At 38.8% G+C, this 25,521-nt stretch overlaps 1 protein-coding gene across 1 annotated transcript in view; it reads right to left on the bottom strand.

The window, feature by feature from the left end:
• Positions 1-13,610: 13,610 nt before the first annotated feature.
• Positions 13,611-25,521, bottom strand: part of LOC126175312 (tRNA N6-adenosine threonylcarbamoyltransferase) — an 82,870-nt gene continuing 70,959 nt past the window's right edge. The window contains exon 6 of the mRNA XM_049922020.1: positions 13,611-13,817. Within this exon, the coding sequence (XP_049777977.1) occupies positions 13,781-13,817 (37 nt within the window). The 3' untranslated portion in view covers positions 13,611-13,780. The remainder of the gene's footprint in view (positions 13,818-25,521) is intronic.

Raw genomic sequence — 25,521 nt, 5'->3', positions numbered from 1 at the left:
ATCAAGTGCTAACAAGCTCCGTAAATGGGAGTGAAATAGTGCGATTATAGCAATTAGCAATATCTACGACCAGGCGACCATTACAAACAACAATAATAATAATAATAATAATAATAATAATAATAATAACTATCATTGTTGTTATTTGTTTACATCAGTGCTTCGTACAGTACACCACTTATGAAAAATTTGAGAACTGTTTACGTAATGCAGTTGATTTAAGGGGGGATGTAAAGGAAAATATGAACATTTATTTAAAAAATCATCACAGCTACATTTATTAATGTACAAATCTAAAATTTTGCATGTGTTAAGCAAAAGAGCTGTGTTTTAACAGAAAAATATAATAAAATATTTAGGACTAATATTTTGCCTGAAATTTGAATTTTTAATTTTTTTTATTGTCTTTTTTTATAAAAAATCATAACTCAAATTCTAACCATGCAATTAATCTGAAAATTTTATTGTAGTGTCCTGAGAAGATTATAATACCACTGAACTACAGTTTTTAATTTTGTACATCCAAAATTAACCTTTTTCTACATACAGTCATCTAAAAATAATAATGTAATTGCAGGATCTCATATTTTTCAGTTCCAGGGAGACAACAACATGTTGCAAATAGTTCCTGAAAATTTCATAGCATTGGCGCATACACTTTTTGAGAAGAGGCATCTAATAACATAAAAAATGTAAAACACAGTAAATGAGGTTCAAAGATATTCTTCTCGTACTTCTACATGTAATAAGCTTACCTCAATTTTAAAATCCTCCATAGTGATACTCCTCATCCTCCAGGTTTCTCTTCTCTCCTCTTCGAATCTGCCTGGCCTGTAGTTGCAGGTAAAACACTGATCTGTTAGCTTTCTTGTCCCTGCTCTCATCAATGGTGTAAAATGCTTTTATTGTAAACAAACCAGGATCTACACCAACTATCTTCAGCACTTCAATTCTGCCATTATTTCCATTATTGTAACATAAAACTGCATCATAGACATCTATTTTGAGTACTTCAAGTCCACAGAATGTCCTTTTTGAGCATCTAATCCTAATTAAATGGCTTAATTGCATTCTCATTTCTGTTGTTGAACTAACACCAATCATGTTGCGGACACAGATTGTGCATTGTTGTTTGGTCAGTGGATAGTTTGTGGAAAAAAATTGCCCACACAGCACACCTTATTGCTTCTAAATTATGTTTGTTTTTCCTGACAGCTCGCCCATAAAATAACTGAAGAGAATCAGTTTCTTTCAGAGTAAGCCTGTCTTTTCCTCCTAGTGGTTTTCCATCCTCAACTACTTCACCTTTCTTCTCTTTCAGCAAGCAATGAACCCTACCACCAAGCCTCTTTTGTATGTGGCCAACACATTCCAACTCTTCTATTGCTCTATTGTATGGGACAGTTTTGAACAAAGAGGAGCCCCCCTCACCAAGGTGTTTAGAATATCTAAGACCTGGCCCTTGGATCTGAAGAACATCCTCACAACTGCAGCAGCCTCCATGCTCCCACTTGAGTCACTATCATTTATAGCTTTCCTTACCACAGTTTCTCACTGTCTTCATTGTTGAACATTTTCCTTGTTGCGTCAATACACACGCACAGAGGTCAGTAACATTTGTAGGAGATTCACTATTATGAATATCTACCCCAGGATCTATAACTTTTTTGTTTATTTCCACTAATTCCTCCACTGCTTTCTTCATAGAATCTTCGGGAGTATTGCATACAGCACCAGACATTTCTTTGTTTATTTTTTCAAACCTTGTACAAGGTGGAGGTATGTGCAGAAAACCACACAATAAATTACCTTCTTCCCTGCCATGTCCAAGGCATCTCAGAGCATATGCTTTCATTGATACCTGTGCCTGTTTTTTTGAAGGAGGATAATGAAAATTCATAGCCAGATGAATTACAAATTAATTTAAAATTGCAAGCTATTTCCACTCTTCTTTCTTCAACAACAATCATACATTCCGTATTTTTACTGGTAACAAATGAACATGAAAACTTTATAGCCTGGCAGAGAAGCTCTAAATCAATAAGTCTGAATCCAGTGGAATTCATATCAACATCATTCATGCATCTGTAGAATTCTCCTGTCCCAACTTTCGATGCTGAAACTGAGAGCTTATGTTCTTCATTTCAAGCTGCTTCTTCTTTTTTGTTGGTAAACCGATTTTCATGAAACCTCCATTTCCTAAGCACAGTTCTTCCACCACCCATTATGTATAAATCTTGACGTCCACATAACGCTTTGCGAATTCAACCTTCCACCTACTAATACGTGTTAATATCAGCAAAACCACATGCAAGAAAGTTTTCAGGCAAAGATACAAATGTCAGTCAGAGATATAGACATCATCCAAAGATATCAAAAGAAAATAGCCTTCACACTGACAAAAATTCCACTGAAGGAAGCAGTTTCCCAAATGTAGGTAAAGTAGTGGCAGACAGTGCAGAGTTAATCAGTTTAACAATTTAAAGGCATTTCTAAAGCTTCTATCATGATAAAATTCACACACAATATAGATTAAACTGTGTAGATCAAGAAAATAATGTATTTGAAAAATTGATTTTTTGGACCAAATCCATTATCTCCCCCCTTAAAAGCTTACATAGCAACAAACTCTAAAAATTTTGACTATGTCATAATTTACATGATGTAAAATCCAAACAGCAATTCACTTAGTTGTATGGTTGTGAACAAAGGCCTGCAGACTGTAGTGATCCAATTGTGTAGACAGGGAAAGGAGCAGGGGGATTGTGCTATTTCTTTCCTTCATTTGCACTGATGTTCCACTATGTTTCTTAGCAGAGAGCCTTTGCCTTTCTTTCTTGCCTTACTAAACCACATTTGGTTTGCTGGTCTGTGAGGGCACTCAGGAACTGTGTAGGATTTGTCACGGGCTGTAAGTACTCAACCTGTGAATTGGCACTATTTCCCGACTTATGTTTTATCCTTCCAGCAAGGCTTCAAACTCATGCGCATGGACGAGACCTCGGGCAAGAACTGAGAAGTATTCCTAATCATTTTCAGGACCTAATTTTCCTGTTGCTTTATCCTCTTATTTGCCAAAAGTTTGCAGAGAAATTTGGAAAACTGTTGTATGTAAGAATATACACATTTATACTAAAATGTATATAAGACAACTGCCCCTCTCCCGCTGGAATTGCACCTGCTTCTACACAACCTGTTAACTGTCTCTTAGGTTGACTTTAGTAAAGAATTCTCTACAAAACAAGCCACATTCTCACTTATAAGCTAAACAGTATAAAGTATCCCACGGGTATTTTCTGTCACCTTCTCAATACTTTTAGTTGTGTGGGCCAGAATATTTTACTTGGAAAGCTAAAATGATGTAACATTAATTGCATTCCTCTTGCATGAATGGAGTCAGAATTGGAGGCTGACACTGAATAACTGGACCACAACTATTTAAACTTTGTACAGACACAATACCATAAGTAACACCAAACAAGTTTTATTCTGTTTCCACATGAAGAGATCCACAATAATACTGAGTGAAGTATAGAACAGTACAAAGTCTCATAATTATAGAACAAGTCAACATAAAGTTTTGTTGGTGAGTATACAATATGCAAGTAAACATAAGTGAGGCCGAGGGCCCAGCACGCCAGGCTTATATTGGGTTGTTGTGCACACAGAACAGTGCTTGCTGCACCTCCTTCCACGTTGCAAGGCGAATTCTCTACACTGGCCAAGGAGGCACCTGTATCGCATGCCGATTGATTACATGCATCCACGCTATAAGGTTACAACACTCCTTCCTCCCTGGAGAAAAGTGTTGAGTGTCAAGATCTCATGTCTTCATGAGCAGCTGCTGACAACTGCTGGAGCAGGTGTCGTGCAGTCACAGGAGAATATGGTATGAAATGGTGCAGGTGTGGACAGACGCAACATCCCCCCCCCCCCCCCCCCCCCCCAAGAGAGGCCACACGGAAGTACTGGTGATGATGATGCTGTATCTTGTCCACATCTGAGCACGCACCCAGCAATGGAGGCAGCTGTGGAGATGAAGATGGCCCAGCACTAACTGCTCTGCCTGGCAGCAATGCCACCCGAAGCAAAAACAGTGCCAAAACTGAAAGAGACATGGATCACACTGCAGCAGCCAGCACAGATGGTGGAGGTGGCCGCAAGAGCAAACAGCTCTCCAGTGCATATTCGGTCATGCATGGATGACAGCTCACCACAGTGTTGTAACACCAAGCCATCGGAGGTGCATATGATGCAGAGGCAGCAGCTTCAGCAAAAATGGATGACCACTGGTATCCTCTTAGGACCAAACCCACAGGCCCAGATAGCGGAGCCCAGTTGGAATCGCTGCAAGATGGGCACTGGAGCAAATGAAGCAGCATACAGGGCTGGGTGGCCATGAAGCAGCTCCGCCGGGTTATTGTCACTGACTGGAGTGAACCTATATGAATTCAAGAACATACCAAGGGCTTCCTTAGGAGAAGATTGACTGATATATTTTTTCATGTGGGTTCTGATTATGGACTAGCTGCTCTGCCTCTCCACTGGACTCAGGATGAAAGAGAGAAGCTGTAACATTCCAGTTGCCACTCTTTGTATGAAAATCTTCAAAATCTTGAGAAACCAACTGTCAGCCATAGTCTGTCACAAGTGAATATGGCAATCCTCCTATGAAAGAGATATTTGAGATGGTTGTGACCATAGCAGCCATGGATATGCTTGGGCAACAAACCACATAAGGAAATTTTGAGAAAGCATCAACTACTACAAGCCAAAAGCAGTTAAGGAACGGACCTGCAAAATCAACATGAATAAGTTTCCAGGGGAGCTGGGGGCAGGCCATGGGGAAAAAGAGGCCTATCATGTTGTTTGACAGTTGGTGCACTGCAGGCAGGCTGCCAAAATGTGCATGATGTCATCGTCAATACCCAAAACACGTGGTGGCACGTCAGCAATTTTCTATGAGAAACACCACAGGGCAGACGGGATCACAACCTGGGTGCCGACTCTTCAATAGTAAACAGTAACATTTCATCAAGAACTGAGAGGCAATGGTTGAGAGGATAACAATTACGCGATGGATCCAAGGCTCAGCCCAGTGGTTTATCTGGCCAACCATGGTGGACAAAGTGGATAACCTGTCGTAAGACAGAATCAGCTGCAACAGCCGCCACAATCCGAGAACTCATAAGGGAAAAACAATCCATTGTGTTTTGGGCTTTGATGTCTGAATGGAAACATAACACTTTACCCTCATCAAATGCTGGATTGTGGCCAATCAGCAATCGAGAAAGAGCTGTTGTGTTGGGTGGTCAGAAAGGTATCTTATTGTTATAGCATGACGAAAACAGAGCCCACATTGTAGACGATGGACCGCCTCATCCAGTTAAGATGCCGGATGACTAAAAAGAGGAACCAGAGGTTTTCGATCAGTAATGAAATGAAACTTAGAACTGTATAGGAAAAAAGGAAATTTTTGGTGCATGTACACAATAGCAAGGGTTTCTTTTTCTGTCTGCAAGTAGTGCTATTGCACCTGACTTAGAGTTTTGGAAGCTTACGCAGTAGGGTATTAAGAATTGTCCACATATTTGTGAGCAAGAATGGCCCCAAAGCCGTTTTGGGAGGCATCTGTAGCCAAAACAAGGTGCTGAATGCTGATTGTAAAGCATACTCGCAGGTAGCTGATCAGTGATGACGAAAATCTTTACATACGAGAGCATGAAGTGGCTGCACAGGGAAGAAATTTATGGTAGTATGCAATGTTTCTGAGAAAGACACGCGACACACTGACACTGGTAGGATGAGGCAAAGCTGTAACACCGACATGCTGGCGTAAATGCTTGATGATAGCACACAGGACTTCAAAACTGAGATACACTATAGATGGGTGAAATAATTGCAATTTGTTATAATTACATTTCTAACCAGTAGCCTGTAGCACTGTGAAAAAGGCACAAACGTTCCACAGATGTTCATCTGTTGAGTAACCTGAGACCACAATATCATCCAGGTAGTTAATGCACCTCAGTACGGAGGCCATGAATTGCTCCAAAAATCACTGGAAAAGGGGCAGGCATGCAAGCCACAGTGAATGATGGCACTGATATTGATATAACCCAAAAGGGGTATTCACTATGAGGACACATTTCGATACATCATCCAGGGGCAGTTATATCTAGGCTTCTGACAAGTCTATTTTGGAAAAATACTGGCCACCGGAAATCTGTGCAAGTTCATCTGGATGGGCTGAGGGAAAGGTATCAATAACAGACTGTGTATGCACAGAAACTTTGTATCAATAACAGACTGTGAATGCACACAAACTTTAAAATCACCACAGAGCAGAAGGTTCCTGTTAGGGTTTTTGACAGTTACCAACAAAGTAGACCATTCTCAAGAGGAAACAGGTGTGATAACACCCAAAGATAAAAGTCATTCTAGTACAAATTTGATCCAGTCCCGTAAAGCTACTGGAACTGGACAAGCATGAAAAAAATGGAAGCGCGCCATCAGCTTCATTGTGATGCAAGTCTTGAAAGTGGTAGTACATCCTGACCCTTCCGAAAACAGCGTGGAATTTTCCAAGCAGAGCAAATATGTAACTTGATCCAATACCAGATGTGCCTTGTCAAAACAGAGAACCCAAAAACTTTCACGGCATCTAACCTAAATAAATTTTCAGTGTTGGCATCATCAACTACTACGAAAGTCAAAAGCCAAACAACTGCTTTGTACACTACAGAAGCAACATGGATATTCATCATTTGCTGTTCCTCATCAAGCGATGAGAGACAGGTGACAACGCTGGTGATCCACAAAGGTTTGATGATTTAATAAAATCACTGCTGCAACCATGTCCACTTGTATTTTTAATATCTTTTTCATCACAGACACTTCAATGTAGTTTGTTGGAGCTACGATAACTTGGGAAACACTGTTCACATCGATGTTCCTGTCTGGTGAAGGACGCCGAGAGATGCACATAGACAGAATGTCTCCTCCCCCCCTCTTATTTTATAATGGTTGCAAGAGTCCAACACTTGGGGCATGCAGAACACACATGTTGAACAAAGCAATAAGATTACAATGGAAGAGGAGCAAGCACCTGCTGTTGTGAAACTGACAGCTGTTGCTGCTTAGCACAGCGCAGTACTGTGCGGCATGGAGGCCGATGTTGCACTGCGCCAATGTCGTCTTTTATCACGTGAGCAAACCGACTGAGGCCGAGGAGGAGAGGAAGCAATGGCAGCTACTTCAAAAGACTATGCAATGTTTGGAACATCTGTAAGAGATGGATTTTTCACATTGTAAAACACATTCACTAGCTTCCTTGTCAGTGGCCTGGAATGTTATAGCATCACGAACTATCATATCAGCAAATGAGTCCTGGTGGGCCTCAGTAACAAACTGGCAAAGAAGAAATTCAAGAGAACCTTGAGGAGTAAAGACAGACACTTTAAACAAATGACTTACACATCAGTACAACAAAGGCTGAGTTCATGATGTGTAACTTCAGTGACAATGATACATAAGCCACAGATATTATGCTTGATAAAAGAACATTTCCCAGAGTTAAATGTTTTAAGTACTAGGATCAGTAATGTCAGATGATGGACCTATTGAAGCAAATATAACTTGCAGAATAACATCTGGCTGGAGCAAGTGAGGTACAATTTCAGGGGTTCTATGCAATGCAAAAGTGCTCATAAAAATCAAAGGCAAAATTTAACAAACGGCAGTAAGACCAGCCCTATTGTATTGCAGTAAAGTTTGAGCAACAAAGAAGATTTGGAACAGAAGCTCCATACAACAGAAATGGACCTGCAATGAGGGGTGGGAGGCGTAACATCTTGAAAGACAAAGTACGCAACGAATTCATGAGTGGTAGTTTTAAAGTCAACCTCATACATGAAAACTCTCAGAATACTGCCTGATATGGATCACATACAGCAATAAGATCTGATGACCACATCATGAAAAAATGCATTTCCTTGCCTACAAAGAGGATAGGGAGAGGAAGGCCTCAAACCAGCTGGCTGAAGAATATTCAAAGTGATGATAAGATGCTAAGCTTTAGTGAAGATGATGCCTACCAGTGTGATAGATGGTTAGGTGGTGCCACATAATTCAGAAAGGTGACCTTGAGTAATGGGAAAGGCAAATGGCTGCTGTTCTTTGATAAGTTTCAATGTGGTCTCTCAGTTATTACACTACTGATGCAAGATAAACATCAGTTAGTTAATTTAACTGAAGAAAAAGCAACTTCCACCAATGGATCAGCATCCTCTTTAATTCTACTGTGTTAAACATAGCTTCAGCAATCACTATAATTTACAGTAATTAAATGGCAGTTGTTAATTAACACAGTTAATAACAGCTCCAATTTGTAAGTGAAAATCTACGTGTGTTCCATGGTTTTAAAAGTTCTCATTCATGGTCAGAACAAGAATAACTTGTTGATTACCCATTGAAAAATCCACAATGGAATAACAACAACAACAGTACTATTGAAAGGTTAGGTTGCTACTCACTACATAGTGGAGGCATAGAGTCGCAAACAGGCACAATGAAATAGATTACTAAAATATTTACTCGTAAGCATGTGTGCGGCCTACTTCAGAAGAAGAACATTGTCCAAAAGCTTACAAATAAATATTTCAGTACTCCTTTTCATTGCACATGTCTGCATCTCCATGCCTTCTCTGTGTGGTGAGTAACAATCTATCTTTTCCAAGGCACAGTACATATATGTAACAAATAGCCATGCATGAAAATGCTATATTTCAGGGGGTCATATGTTGGGTTCTACTGATCGCAGAGATAAAGGGATCAAGTTATTTGACTAGCCCTTAGCCCACCGAGTGTTTGTACAGCTGTCAAAAGAACGGGCATACTGTAGCTATCCTACAGTACAAGGTCAAAATTTAAACATTACATACTTCCTGCAGCTCAGGCAAAATGAACAAACCAGTTAGTTCTTTTGCATTAGGTATGGTCTAGGGTGGATCTTACATGACTTATAAAAGAACATTTGTTCATGGGTGATTCCTGAGAACACCCTGAAAAACCATGATTTTTGGGTACGTAAAGTAACAATTATGAAGATGGCCACTTCTGTAATTTCTTTTCATGTCAGAGCTTCAAAATTTTTACCATGTGTTCTTAAGATGATATTCTGTGGAAACTTCAAAACTTTTATCAATATCATGGTGTGTGTTACCGAGGTCCAGATGTTTAAACTTACCCTACTTCTGCATGTAAAATAAGCACATAATATCTGGCCTAAGGCATAAATGTAGCTTTAACTGACCTAGTAAATAGATGACAGGGGTTCTAGGATCATCTCAACGGTTCTGAGATTTTAAGTTAACAACACTATGAAAATGATAAATTGCTACTCGCCGTAAAGATGACAAGAGTTGCAGACAAGCATGGTGGAAAGACTGTTATTCATCTTCTTCAGAAAGGAAAGCAAGCACACCTCGTAGTCACACGACCACTATCTCTGGCCGCTCCAGTTGGAATGCAACTATGTCATGTTGAAAAGAAGCAGCAATCTGGAATACAGATTAGTGGAGACCATACATAGGCTTGGGGGTCTGGATTTTGTAATGTGAACTTCAACAAGTTGTTATAGGGGACAGTAAATTTTGGACCAAAATTTTGTAGACATGGGTGTAGGGGTTGGACCTGCCAGTATTTTTGAGCTATCAAGGTATATTGGGGACAGTGGAAATATAAAGAAAGTCAAAAGAAGACAGTGCAGCAAGTCAGAGAGAAGACAGTGGCAGTGGGATATACTGTAAATCAATTGGAGAAAAAGGAGACATTGGGAGGGGGACATATACAGACAGTGGCAGTAAGAGGAGATGCTGAGTATGATCAATTACAAAGGGAGACTGGGTAAAGGACATAGAATGTTCTGTGTTAGAAGAGTGAAAATATGTTATCATGTCAAAGTTTTTGTTAAGGAACACGGAATGAGGACTGAATATCTAGTTACCAATTTTCTGTCAGAACCTTTTAAAGAGGAGCGCATTCACCTCGTTTGAGCTCCAACAGGGGCATTTTTCAGCTGGTATAATTAATTAACCATATAGACATCTGCTATGTCCACCTGTACTATTTATGGCTATTTTTTTCAAAACTTCCAAATTTTGAAAGCAAACAAAGAACTAAGGCGAAAGGCTTCACATATTTGTAATCAACTGGGTAGAGATAACAGGACCAGTTTCTTCTTATAAATCTCATATACATCTTGTCTATGTGAAAAATGGGATGCCTATAGTTTCTTTTGCAAGAGCATAAACTGAACATTCAGTGCTGTATTACAATTAATACTCTTTAAGTAGAGGACATGACATGATGAACACTTGTGACAACTTATAACTGTGTGCAAGACCAGGACTCACACCCAGATACATATCTTTCATGAGGTATGGAGAGTAACTGAAGGCATGCTGAAGCTTTGGCACGATCAGCCAGATGTAGTCACATGGCCCAATTAGTACTGCACTGCCCACAATAGACTGTTAACTTAGTTACAGTTTTAACTTGCGAATATATGCTATACTATGTTGTTTGAGAGGTTACATTTCTAACAATTCCTCATTTACAAAGATAAATTTCAATTTACATGTTTCAAATTTCATTCTGAATTTTTTTTTCTATATTTAGGAACATGAAGTAATGACCTGTCACCTGATGTTTAACACATTGTAGTTGACTACAATACTTTAACTACACTGATCATTTGCATTTAAAAATAAAGTGTCTTGAATGCATAATTCCAATACCAGAAATTTGCAACTAGTAAATCTTTAACAAATTACCACTCAACACGTGAGTATTAACATTTACAGTAGCACTAATCACATTATAAAATACAGTTATTGTTGCGCTGTCACTTTGTCATATTTTACGTACATGTTTGATCCTTCCTTCCTCACCTTTCACACTGCAAACCTTCATATAAAATGGTTCTGTCTCTGCTTCTGTCCATAAACAACCTCAGTGATAAAACTCATTTGTATATTCTGTGATTGTGCAGTTTTCAATTAGTATAGGAATTTAAATAACTTATCCAGTAACTCCGTACTTCTGCAATCAGAGGATATGTTCAGTTCCTGCTGTCTATCTTTTTATCATCAATCCACTATGGTAATGCTTAAATGAAACATTCATCAAGAAAACTCACCTTGGTACTGGATAATATGTTATTTGTCTGTATGATTTCTTTTATTTCTTTCCAAGGTTCCCACTTTATTATTAAATCACATCACCTCATCAAACACATTTAGGAGGATGACTGACATGTGTGAAACAGAGACAACATGGCGTTTGTAAAATCATAAACTATAATGCACTGCAAAATGAGGTGTGCATTTCAAACACAGCAAAAGCGTTAAAAACTGTGTCACCATTTATATTACACATTGTTTACCTAGTGTTTCAAAATGTGCTTCAAAGGTGTTACCTCAATGAGAATCTACAGAGACTCGTGCAGCTGGGCTGCAGTCACAGTGGGATGAAGATGGTCACCAGAAACCACCACCAGACATTGCCTGTTATCATCCGTCAGCAACTTGATCACATTGTGTCCAATCTCCTACATATGTTTTTGGTGGGATGGGAGCCAAACCATTTCTGAGCTTAGATAAAAGTCCTGCATCACAACTTTTCTCATTAACATGGTAACAAATGTACGTGAATCACCTTTGTGTGTCTCGAGAAGAGTGGAAAATACCATACCCTTTTAGCTTGAACAACCAGATAAGTTGCATGAATATACAAGAATGAAGAGAAGTTATTCGTGGTGACACTGAAAAGCAATCCAACTTCAAAAATGCATTTCAGCAGAAGAAAGGCTAGTCATAACCATACAGTAACTTTTTTAATCCACTCTACAGGTATGTAACACCTTGTTCTCGAAATTGAGATTACTCTAGATATGTTATTAACTCTAGTACTACTCACAAGGGGACCTTATGCACTGGCCCTCTACAGTTTTTTTCATACTTATAGCACCTGAAGGTCAGTTATTGAACATCCATCTCATAAAGGCATACAATGCAATTCTCAGCAAAACTAGAAAAAAATATCATCTTTAAAGATCAGAAGATTTCCAAGTGCTGTTAAGCTCAAAACAATCGAAGTCTCATAACAAATTCTTTGTAGCTCAGCGCATAGCGTAATAAGTCTGTATTCAGTACTTCCATGGTTAAAAAAAGGTTTGAATACTGAGTGTAGCATACTTATTTTTGCTTTTTTTAAAACCATATTTATTAAAAAGTGTAAATATGATTTAAAACATGTGAAATCATATTCTTAATCAAATTAACAACTTGTTTTTAACTAGGAGCTGTGTGAAAATAAATTACAGTTCGATACAGACATGCAAAGTGCTCTGTTAAATGAAAAAATTATGTGCATCAATGATGCTGTTAATTTTCTAAAAATAAAAAATTATATGTTTTTCTATTTTCGGCCAAATTTTAATTTGCTGTGTTTGCTTGTGTATCCTTTCACATAGGAACTTAAAATAAAAAGATGTTACATAAATTTTAAAAATATGATTCCATACTGATTATTTAAAATTTCAATTTGATAATAAATATAGATTTTTAAAAAAATTGCTACTAACGAGACTCATATGGCAACTTCCTAATTACAAATAGATAATGCTACACTCTGAGCTGCCAATGAAATCATTAAGACATTTGAGCCATTTTGTACTTAACAGTGCTCAGTAATTTCCTAATCTTCAGAGGTAATTTTTTCCAAGTCTTTTTGGGAATTGTGCTGAACTGCTTTACAAAACAGATATTTGAGCACTGATGTTAAAGTCTGAAAAAATTTATACTCAGAACAAGAAACTGACCCCTGATTTAGCAGCACAATCCCACAATGAGGCAGTATGTATTGAGGTAATTAGCAATCAAATAAGCGGTTGGTGGAGGTCTGATGCAACTGCAGTATTTAATGCTTCAAGAGGGTCATTATTGTCGCGTAACACTTGTGCGTGGAAACCAAGTGATACAAAGAAAGATTTATTTTATTATTGTTTAATAAAACAGTGATTTAGGCCATATAAAGTTAGTTTATTTGATCATTGTTAATTATACTAAGAGTAACCACGTTATGAAAAATTGCACATCTGCTAGTGGGTTAGTAAAGGACAAAGTAGCAAATTAACACAATGTACTCTGAGATATATCACTGTTATGATACTTCTCATCCTCAGAATGCCACAAACTCCATATACGGAACTTATAAGTTTCTCTCAATATGAGTTTTGGATGTGGCTATGTCGTCCAATTCAGCCAAAGAAAAAACCGATTTTAATTTCGCCAACCATTGTCCGAAATCTGCACACTCAGTCACTGAAAGCAGTTGAACTGAGACTGCATACATACTGACATACAGATTTGAAAAGGTCGGCTGTCTTCTGTCGATATCAGCTGTCAGAGGAATCCCTCTGTGATCACAGCCTCAGACATCATCACTGTTCAGAACATCGATAAGAAAGGATTTCAATTAAAATGAAGTAAGAACAATTACAAAGATATTACTTTTATATTTAATACTCTAATGATTAAAACAACAACTTCATTTTTGACAAGCAGTTATTTTTATTTGAGAGCTCTTTATTTTTACATTTTCTGACAGTCATCATATTCAGAGAGGTACAGTCTCCTGCTTGTGCAAGTATGGTACAAACAAGTAAGAGGATTGATATATTCCTTCTGTTCCGTTTGGATGTCCCATTCCACATATTCTACCTCCAAGTCACTTCTACTTCATCAGTCCGATATCTGTAAACACATTATTACGAAACAAAGATCATCAAGCGCATCATAAAAAATGTTCTAGTTAAATATGTTGTCTGCTGCAGAATGCTACAGACAAAAAATTATTTCATTTGTTACAAGAGCAACAGGCAGTGTCATATTTGATGACACTTTCACTGAAAAAGCAATTAACATTTAATGATTTGTAATTGAAACTGATTCAGCATGCTGAAAGTCAAACTTAATTAAATTAACTGTATTAAAACATGTGCACATTCATCTGAAATGGATCAGTTATTTCTTCCAATCAAGAACAAATTTTGTGAAGAATGTCAAGAATATTTAGACTAATATTTAAACTATCATTGGCAGGTAGTTTTGGAGGGTGGGAAGGGGCTGGAAGGTGGGGGAGATGGGAGGGGTGGGGCGAATGATGCTACTTGGCAGTGGCTGTAACCTTAGAGTTAAGAGAAAGGGTGTACATCAACCGATGTGTTCCGAATTCTGTGTGTATAGAGAAGCAAAAATGTCTTCCTGCATTATTCTCAAGTATTTACTTCACAAATATTTGTGTAACAGGTAAAATCCTTGGAGGCAAGCTTAGAGAGAAAGACAATGATCAATGGACTTCTTCACAGAATGTATGACAAAGGAAATGAGTGCAGTAATAATGTGGAACAAAGAGGGAGGCAGTTTTAAGTTTCGAAATGAGTAAGTCAGTTGATATTATGTAATTATTGTACTCCTTTTTCTGGAGTTCAATGTGACCAAGCACCAATTAAAATAAGTCAAGGTTCTGCAGAGAGTAGTGGCTAGTGGTGAATAATGCATCTTATTTAAATAATATACAGTGTCAGTGGAACCATGACCTCTTAAGAATGTGATGATGTAACATGGCTTGAAGTTATACGATTCACTGATATAGTATCATCCACTACACTGAACAACCTTTGAAGTTGGAGGGAAATTGGGTTGCAGGAAGTGGGGGTTTAAGATGATGATTTCGAGGGGCTCAACTACGAGCTCATCAGTTCTTCCATCCTCATGGATGTGATGATGAGATACAATGAGAGAGAATGCTTAAAAATATCAAAAAATTGGGAAAATGTAACATTAGTATGAAAAGGATAGTTGCAATTCACCACATAGTAGAGATGCTGAGTCGTAGGTAGGCACAACAACAAGATTGTCACACAATACGCTTTCGGCCAACAAGGCCTTTATCGTCAAAAATAGACCACACACACACACACACACACACACACACACACACACACGATGGTCCTCCATCTAACCTCATGGACTACACCCAGCTGCCCTACCCTCTCTCCATCTCGCCCTTGTATGTTCCCACAGCAGCACTTTACTATCCTCTCCAATCATGCACTCTGTTCGTCGTCTGGCTTCAGCCACCAGAGACTTTGATCATGTGGTGTGAATTGTGTGTGTGTGTGTGTGTGTGTGTGTGTGTGTGTGTGTGTGTGTGTGCGCTGTCTATTTTTGAAAAAGGCCTTGTTGGCCCTAAGCTAATTGTGTGACAGTCTTTTTGTTGTGCCTATCTATAATTCAGCATCTCTGCTATATGGTGAATAGCGACTATCCTTTTCATAATACTGTTACATTCTATCCTGGATTTCCCATTGTTTAAAAAATTGGGGGATCTATTTCATTCAGTTGATACTTGTAACAAATCATTTACATAAAATAGATTTTAAAAAGAAAAACAGATACCTAATAATAGTGGTAAAATTATTACCAAGAAAGGGAGAGGGAATGGTATGCCATAACAGAGAGACAGGAGATATGGAGAAGTACGACGGGATAACGAAGTCAAGTAAGAAGGAAAAGACTGAATATCATATTAACTGAATGAAAGATAACGAATGAGAATTACTAACAACAGGAAATATGAGTATTACATGAAAAAAAGATGACAATGCGCTTTCAGATACAGCATGATCTTTAGCACCTGTACCAGCCTCCCGCTGAATTTTTGCTAGGCTACTATTTTAGAATAAAGAAGAGAAAAATATCATGTAAATTACTAAACACAGTTCAAGGGATGTATTTGGTTACCTGAACATTGGACTGACAATGGATTAGCAATCCATTCTATAGCATCTATAGAACACACAAGTTTAGCACACATAAGCTTCCATACTAATGGCTGAAGATAAGTTAACACTGCATTTTTTTTTTAATATGCACCACATAACTCTTCTTATCAACTATAATTGGCAGCTACCTTCTCATTAAAAAAAGAAGACTGACAAACTGAATCACAAATACTGTAAGTGCTGCAAATTGCTAGGTATCCCCTCTGAACTAAAAATCCACAAATCAAATTTAATATCTTAAGCTGAGATAAATAAATACCACTTTGTTTCACCAGCCTTGCCCTTCACTATCAGATACTTATGCCACTGAAAAATCAAACAATGGAAAATCTAGGATGAAAAATGACAATATTTTGAAAAGGATAGATTGCTACTCACCATACAGTGGAGTTGTTGGGTCTCAGAGAGGCACAGCAAAGAGACTGCTAAACAAGTAAGTTTGTTATGGCTGTCTGAAACTAACATGTCCACTGTATGGTGAGTGGCAAGCTATCCTTTCCATAACACAGTCATTATTCCACAGAAGAATGACATGCAGATTCAAAAGTGAGATGGAAGCATCAAGAAAAACGACACATGGTCACATGGGATAACTTTTAGACCTAATTGATCCTATGCTAACTTGTTACTACATCTTTACATCTCTCCCAAATTCCAACATGTTCTGAAACCCAGAAGAATTATACATGCTTCTCCCAAATTTACAGCAAAAATGAGAACCCATACAGTCAGGAACATTCTGTTTGCTGAGTACATTATTTTGATAAAGTACACATAGGAGATTGTAGGGAATTTGATGTATGAGAAAAAACATTCTCTAATCACACTTCATGCATTCCAGTACTTCAAAGATCGCATAAGACTTAGCGCTTAATAATTAATATTGACAGAGGAGATAAATCCAGTAAACAGTTACTAAAATATCACAACCAAACGGGTCTATATCACATAAAAATTATCTTGTTTGTTTAAAAACTTTAATTGGGTAATGGAACACTAGTATAATAGTGAGATGCTTGTATTGCTTTACATATCTGCTGCTTCATGATAAGTTAAGTGTTCAGTGGTGGCTCATCATTGAAGTTATGAATACTGCTGGTTCTAAACTTGTCTACAGTAACTGCAACTGGCTCACAGAATAGGCGCACGCGCGCGCTCACACACACACACACACACACACACACACACACACATACAAATTAAGCACAGGAAAAAAAACAGTTATTCAATATTGCAACTCCTGTGATAAAAAAAATTGCAATGAGGAACTTAGGTCTCTTGTTCAAAATAATTTGAAAGGAAGTTAGAAAACTTGGCACTTAAAACTGCATGTGGATGTAAGAAGAGTATCAGAACGTGAAAACTGTCATGGAAGTTGTCCGAGGACAACATGTCTCATACTTGCAACACAAACCTTCTATAGACTGAAGAAAACATTAGATAGGAGCTTCCTGTGTAGAAAGTATCACGTACACCCACTAGCACATAAAGTCATCCTTTTCCTTGCGATATCTTTCAGTTCATTTTGTATATAAAATGTATCATATTATCAAAACACCTTTCAATTCATTTTTTTTTCTTTCAAGCTGTATCTCTTCACCAACTAACCAAAGTTATTTTTGTTCAATGAACTTCATTGCTGCATGATAACTTCCCATTCAGCTGAGTACACATACTACTTTAGTACTTAAAAACATTTTGTTTTCGAGAGAAAAGTGATGAAAATAAACACTTCATGTGTTCCTATGGCCCATACTACATAAATCTTGCAAATATTCTCAAGTAAAATTATTTTGTACTCAATATGAATGTATTGCTGTGTTTTGATTCACACAATTTTATAAATGAAAGTGAGACAGTGAATTCAAAAACCGAAATGTACACCCTAAAACCAGTAGCCTCAAGCATAAACACAAAGCTATTTGGATATTAGGAGATACAGATATTTATTTAAATGTTTGGCAGTATGCACAGTACCAGGCTCTGCCTTTGTGCAACTGTTTTTATGTAAGAATCAAAATGAAGACACACAATCATGTAGTGGGATTGGACTTCAAAAGTGAATTTAGGTCAGCCGCATATGGTCAAACTGCATTAAAAAATTCAGGATGGTGCAATGAGTCAAAGTCAGGGTATGTGCAAAAATTTACTGAGTATCTTTTCACATGGTATGCATTGTTGTGATGCTATCTTTAGCAACCACACTGACACACTTGATGGTGTAAGATGCCTTGTTGGAGTAAAAGCAGATCATCATCATGGAAATGCACTGTATGTGGTATTAATAAAGTCGCTCATTCTAAAGCACTAAAAACTGAACAACACATCAAGGCATGGATTCTATGAGGTATTGGAATGTCTTGGACAGATAGTGATCCACACATCTTGCAATGCTACTCTCAACCGTACTCATGAAGTTGGTGCTGGTTCATCAAGTATACACAGGTATCGACAGCATCTCCTAAATGTTTGATTGGTTTAAGATTTGGTGATCTGGGAGATCAAGCCATGCTCATGAATTCTCTTCAGTGATCATTAAGCAACCTGTGTGCAACCAAATAGCATTGATATGTTGCTTTGTCCTCTCAGAACATGACCTCTTCATTAGGGCACTTTAATGTCAGAAAGGGATATGGACCGTCTACAAGAATGGTCACATATCATAGTCCCTGCAACAGGACAATGGCCCTAATTGCAACCATTTCAACAAAGCCCACACCATAACGGAGCCACCTCCTGCTGGGATATAACACTGTCACAGGCAAGGTCTGTAGCTTCAATGGGGGGAAAACACTGAATTCTCATGTTCCCATCAACTCAATAGAATTGAAGCTGAGTTTCACCTGCCTGAGCAGCATAGTGGCTTGGTTGTACAGTTCAGTGTCTATGTTAGTGGGCCCATGCTAATCATTAAGGTCTGTGATGAGATGTCACCACATCTGTTCATAAAATACTTGTGGTTGCCCTGGGTAGTGGTTAACACATGTTGAATCATTGTCTCTGGGATACTGATGATATTATCTGTGCACTGTTGACCTCAAGGGCTGATCTCTCATGTCACCTCTGATACACTGTGACCCATGCGCCTGATATACCTTTAGTCATGATGCACACAATTTCAGAGATTGCGCGTCCGTGCAGTTCACAGGTCCGCATATAGAGGCCACCTGGGTCGGCCTCCTGGCACACTATGGTGAGCCGCAAAAGAAACAATATTATTTAAGCAATTGCAAATGAGTGCTTGTTCTATTCTGTAACCTGTATTACTGCTGTCCATTCAATGGATTCAGTGCTATGCACGACCTGTGCCTCTTTGTATCTTACACTCACTCTACAAAGTACTGTGTTTCATAAATCGTGTTAGTACTTTCTATAAAAAACTTGGCAACGACAATGGGATTACATTTTCTATGTGTGTTAGTGTCAGTGTTACATCAGACAACAAACATCTCGATGGAAGATATACTAAATGTATCACTGCCCACCAGCAAGCTTTCGTGGAACAACAGCACGCTCTCACCACTGTTCCCAATCAAGTGGCATCTGAGTGCTTGTGATGAAACAATCTGGGATAATTTTACTTCCCCTCTTGTTTTGCCATCTGCTTCCTTAAAATTCATTTTTTCGTGTCTTACTAATTACCGTTAATTTATGCCAGTATAATCTACATTTTCATAAAAGAGAAAGTTTAGCCCTCAGTTTTTAAGAATCTAACACAAGATCTAATTTTGTGCTTAGTTTTATGTACGTAATTGATATTTTAATCGAAAATGTTTTTGCTAAGCCAACCCTTAATTAATTCCAAAGTAATCAACAGTTTCATCAAAAGTATTGTTTGCATAACTATATATGTTAATTTCATGATTTAAACAAATAATTCAGCTTTATCCTTGTAGTAGACGAAACTGTTAAAAAGAACCAATTTTTCGATGTATTCAGTTAATTTAATGAGTCAAGTTTTAATTGTAATTTCTGTAAAGGTAACTTCAAACAATGTGCAGTTTCAGTACCTATTATTGTGAGGATATGTAAGGGCTTGATTTTTGGTCCCGAGACAGTCAGTCCACGGCCGAGTTTCAGACATGAAACCTGTGTTGGTTAGAACAACAACAATGCATCTGTGAAATAAGTGTAACACAATCAGGCCATGTGTTAAAACAATGACAGTGTCTGTTCAATACGTACCTTATTATTCTAAAACACTGAAATGTGTGGTTATGTTTTTTACTGCTTGTAGATGTTCAACAGTAATCTATTGAAGCAGTATGTGGATGTTTGGCTGAAACCTATTAATGAGGCTTATCGAAAGTTAAGCAATAGAGTACTGACCATATATAACTGTGTATTATTGGGAGGTTGTGAACAGCGAAAGTAAACAACTGTGAAATGCAACTTGTTGGCTACATTATTTACCGTGTTGAAATTACAAACCCCATGTTTCAACCAGTGTAGCAATGCAGTACATCGACACCAAGGACAATCAACGAAGAAATAAAGCAGGCAACCATCACATGTTCACAGCATATTCTCTTCCACCAGTGCAACCATCTCCCTTTCTGGCATATGTTGAATCGGCTGATTGGAACTCCTATGAGACACAATTATGTCAACATTTCCAGGTGTTTCATGAGGGCAATGCAAAACTGTGCTTTCTTTTTTTTCTGGCTGTATCTGTTGTTGTGCCAACTTATGCCTTTGCAAGAACCAACCAGCTTATCATTTGATGGAATGTGCAAGCTTCTCTCAACCTATTACTGTGACAGAACACATGTCACTGCAACACATGTAGAATTTTACCATGCTCATAAATGCCCAAACCAATCTTACAAAGCCTGGGCTGCAGAATTACACAGGTTGGGCTGTCATCATAAATTTGTCACTACTACATCTACATCTACATATATACTCCGCAATCCACCATACAGTGCGTGGTGGAGGGTACAAAAGTACCCATCAAAAATCCTACGCTGATCACATGGTGAACAATGTTGTTATTCTTCCTGCTATTCTTCCAAGCCTTACGGATGTGCTCAATATACAACATGGTGGTTGGGAGAAGGTATTGGAATTTCCTCAGTCAACTGCTGTTGGGCACGCTGCATGTGTTCAGGATAATGGGGAAGCCATTGTAGTTATACAACCCTTGACTCAGTTTCACATGGGGGTAGCATTATTGATGGCCACAGCAACAACAAGCCGCGTCACAACAGTGGCCGTGTCGCTCTGTTCATCTTGCCCGTACTGCTTCGTCCAACATGAGAGTGCTGTATTGCCCTAAGCATTGGGCTGTTTGCAACAAGTGTTGAAAGAAAGGCCACACTGCGTCGGTGTGTAACTACTCTTCAAACATGGCGGACACAGTAGTACCGATGGCCATCAACTGTATCTCTACAACGAATGTCTCCCCAAACAAAATGTTTATTGACCTGTGTGTGTTTAATACACCACTAAACATGCAAGTGGACACAGGAGCTGCAGTGACTTTTATAAGCGGACAAACGTACATGGACTTGGGCTCCTCTCACCTCACACAGGTTTCACAGAAGCTGGTGAGCTACAATACCGTATTTACTCGAATCTAAGCCGCACTTTTTTTCCAGTTTTTGTAATCCAAAAAACCGCCTGCAGCTTAGAATTGAGTGCAAAGTAAGCGGAAGTTCTGAAAAATGTTGGTGGGTGCCACCACAACTAACTTCTGCCGTCGAATATATGTAGCGCTACACAGGCATGCTTTGTAGGCACAAAGATAAATACTGACATCAAAACCTCTGCGTCAGTAAATAAATTTAAAAAAAAAAGGTGGAAGACGAGAATTTTTCTCCGCCCCGAGTTCCGACCACTGCATTTTCATACATTATCCAATGAAGTAAACACAAATTCCGTATTGTTCATCTTTGAATGTATCAGCATTTCAATGTACTACGAAAATCCGACCGGCAAGACTGTTTGGGATGTTTGTCAATATGGCCAACTCTACGTTCTGAATTTTTTCTACCTGTGAGAAGAGATGGTTGCTAATAGAAACTTTTATGAATTGTTAATCACATGCAGTATTCTCTTCGCCATAAGAATAATACGAATATAAACATTTTGCCATGTATTGTTTCATGTCTGCTGCTATCTCATTTAAATCCTGTCTGCCTAATAAATTACAAAAATAGAGTGAGACAACAGCAAACGCGGAAGAATATACATATCATCTCATGTTTATATTTGTATTATTCTTATGCCTAATAGTGATACAGTCAGAAATGAAGCATGGCAATTGACTAGATTTTTAAATCTAAGATGACTCTAATTTCTTTGCAGAATGTAATGTACTAAAGAGGCATCTGCAAAGATTTTCAAACGAAGAAAAATTTTCGCTAAACTTTCATTCAGAACATCTTCTATCATATGCAGTCTATTATAACAACAAATGGCAGTCTCTTGTCATTGTTTCGCCAATGAGACGATTCCTCTCTCTCTCTCTCTCTCTCTCTCTCTCTCTCTCTCTCTCTCTCTCTCTTTTTGTTTTAATTGTAAGCGGCGGTAGCAAGCACAAAAGCAAGCCATGCCGCGAGCGGCGACAGGCCGTAAACACTCATTATCAGAATGCGACAAACAGTGCATGACACACTACAGTAATGCATTTTCAGCTTAGAGTGACGTAAACACCTATAACAAAGAGAACGGCACTTACCAGATCAAAGAAAAATAAGCAATCAATTCAAACCAGATGAAGCACATGAAAAAGGAAAGGTACCAGTATTAATACGGACGGAGTGCCTGATGCATAACAATGGCTACCTGGTAAAGTTTAACTGCTAAGCTTACTACTCGAACCAAACTACTGTAGCTGTATCGTCATTCATTCCACCTAAAGTGTGTCTCATATTACAATGGACCAACTATGTTTCGATTTGGAGGTGCGGCCTAAAACTTTTCTCTCCCCTTGAATTTCGAATCTCAGATTTCAGAAGCAACTTAGATTCGGGAATTTTTTTTCCCTTGATTTCGAGTCTCATTTTTCAGGCGCGGCTTAGATTCGAGTGTGGCTTAGATTCAAGTAAGTACGGTAAACAGCAGATACTAACCCTAAGTCATTTCTTCACTCCTGTATCTTACAAATGTGATGTTCATCCTCTCACCTTCCCTGTTGTGAATCATTCTCATACCACAGACCTGTTCGGCTTACATGCATTTAATGCTTTCAGTTTATCCGCTGGCAATGAGGTAAATTTTGTGTCAGATCAAGTCCCGTACCAGCAACTGGAGTCCCTCTGTTCTGAGTTTTTGTCATTGTTTTCCTCTGGGCTTGGTTTTGCAAATGGTTTTCAGGCTCACATTGCCATGGAAGAGTCCACCTGCCCTCATTGTTTTCGGGAGCAGCAAGTGCCTGTCGCACTGCACGACTCTGTCAAGGCTGAATTAGACCGTTTGATGACGCTCAGTGTCATTCGGCCTATTTCTTCCAGTGAATGGACCACACCACTGGTCATCATTAAGACGCCGAAGGGTACACTTCACCTCTACGGCGACTTCAATGTCATGATTAATGCACAGTCCATGATAGACACATACCCTTTGCCTTGCCCTGATGAGTTCCTCACAAAATTATCAGGCAACCACTACTTTTACAAAACATTGATTTGTCAGTAGTATACCTCCAGCTCCATGAGACCACTAGGCACCTTCTCGTTGTGAATACACTTTTCGACCTGTACCAATAACAACACTTGCCATTTGGCATTACCAGTGTGCCCGCAATTTTTCAGCATGTTTTGGAAAAGCTCACAGCCTCTGTGCCCAGATGCATAAATTACTTCAACAGTATCATTGTTTCACAGTCTTCCACCAAAGATCACCTTAGCAATTTTCAATTGTTTTCAGTTTTTCAGTCTGTGGGCCTCTTGACTTCCGTAAGGCGTTCGACACAGTTCCCCACAGTCGTTTAATGAACAAAGTAAGAGCATATGGACTATCAGACCAATCGTGAGATTGGACTGAAGAGTTCCTAGATAACAGAACACAGCATGTCATTCTCAATGGAGAGAAGTCTTCCGAAGTAAGAGTGATTTCAGGTGTGCTGCAGGGGACTGTTGTAGGACCGTTGCTATTCACAATATACATAAATGACCTTGTGGATAACATCGGAAGTTCACTGAGGCTTTTTGCGGATGATGCTGTGGTATATCGAGAGGTTGTAACAATGGAAAATTGTACTGAAATGCAGGGGGATCTGCAACAAATTACGCATGGTGCAGGGAATGGCAATTGAATCTCAATGTAGACAAGTCTAATGTGCTGTGAATACATAGAAAGAAAGATCCTTTATCATTTAGCTACAATATAGCAGGTCAGCAACTGGAAGCATTTAATTCCGTGAATTATCTGGGAGTAGGCTTTAGGAGTGATTTAAAATGGTATGATCATATGAAGTTGATCGTCGGTAAAGCAGATGCCAGACTGAGATTCACTGGAAGAATCCTAAGGAAATGCAATCTGAAAACAAAGGAAGTAGGTTACGTTACAGGATCATCAATCGCAAAAGTGTTACGGAGATGATAGATAAACTCCAGTGGAAGACTCTGCAGGAGAGATGCTCAGTAGCTCGGTACGGGCTTTTGTTGAAGTTTTGAGAACAACCTTCACCGAGGATCAAGCAGTATATTGCTCCCTCCTACGTATATCTCGTGAAGAGACCACAAAGATAAAATCAGAGAGATTAGAGCCCACACAGAGGCATACCGAAAATCTTTCTTTTCATGAACAATACGAAACTGGAATAGAAGGGAGAACCAATAGAGGTACTCAAAATACCCTCCGCCACACACCGTCAGGTGGCTTGCGGGGTATGGATTAGATGTAGATGTAGAAATGCAATCTTGCCAAATTTCAATTTTTTTCAGCCGTCAACTGAGTACCTAGGTTTTGAGGTTTCTCACACAGGGGTCATGGTGTTGCATCACTATGTTGACGCAATTGCAGCTTTGCCGCAGCCAACCTCCGTAAAGGAACTGCAGACGTTTCTACGCACAGTTGCATCTATTGTAAGTTTGTACCAGATGCATCCACTGTTGCATCTGCACATGCTTTTGCATAAAAATGTGCCTTTTTCTAGTCCTCAGCTTGAGACCATGTGTTCCCTTTGCTTACACCTAAGCTTCAATCTGCTCCATGTCTGGCCACTTTTCAGTGAAGTGAGCATCTCGTCTTGGCTACCTCTCAGCATGGTCTTGGCACAGTGTTGGCATATAACTACACGGACAGGTCTGAACGACCCATTGCTTATACTTTTAAGACTGACTCCCACTCATCATCAGTGGTTTTATCAGATTGGAACGGAGGTTTTAGCAATTATGTTTGCCACCAATAAATTTCATGTCTTCTTGTTTGGTTCTATGTTCCATTTAATTATGCACAAGCCATTTGTTGCTCTTTCTAATCCTTCAGCTTCCATGTCGGACAAAGCAGCACATTGTTCACAGTAGTGGGCTCTCTTCCTATCCTGTTATCATTATCAGATCTATTACCAGCCAATGCGCCAATGCCGATGCCTAATTTCACCTACCGATCAGGCCAGACCCAGTGTTTGATCAGGACTAGTTGCTTTGTTTCTATTTAGACAT

Source organism: Schistocerca cancellata, chromosome 3, assembly GCF_023864275.1.
Source record: "Schistocerca cancellata isolate TAMUIC-IGC-003103 chromosome 3, iqSchCanc2.1, whole genome shotgun sequence".
NCBI classification, from domain to species: Eukaryota; Metazoa; Arthropoda; class Insecta; order Orthoptera; family Acrididae; genus Schistocerca; species Schistocerca cancellata.
The sequence above is the reverse complement of the archived record's forward strand: the minus strand, read 5'-3'. Positions and strand labels throughout refer to the sequence as shown.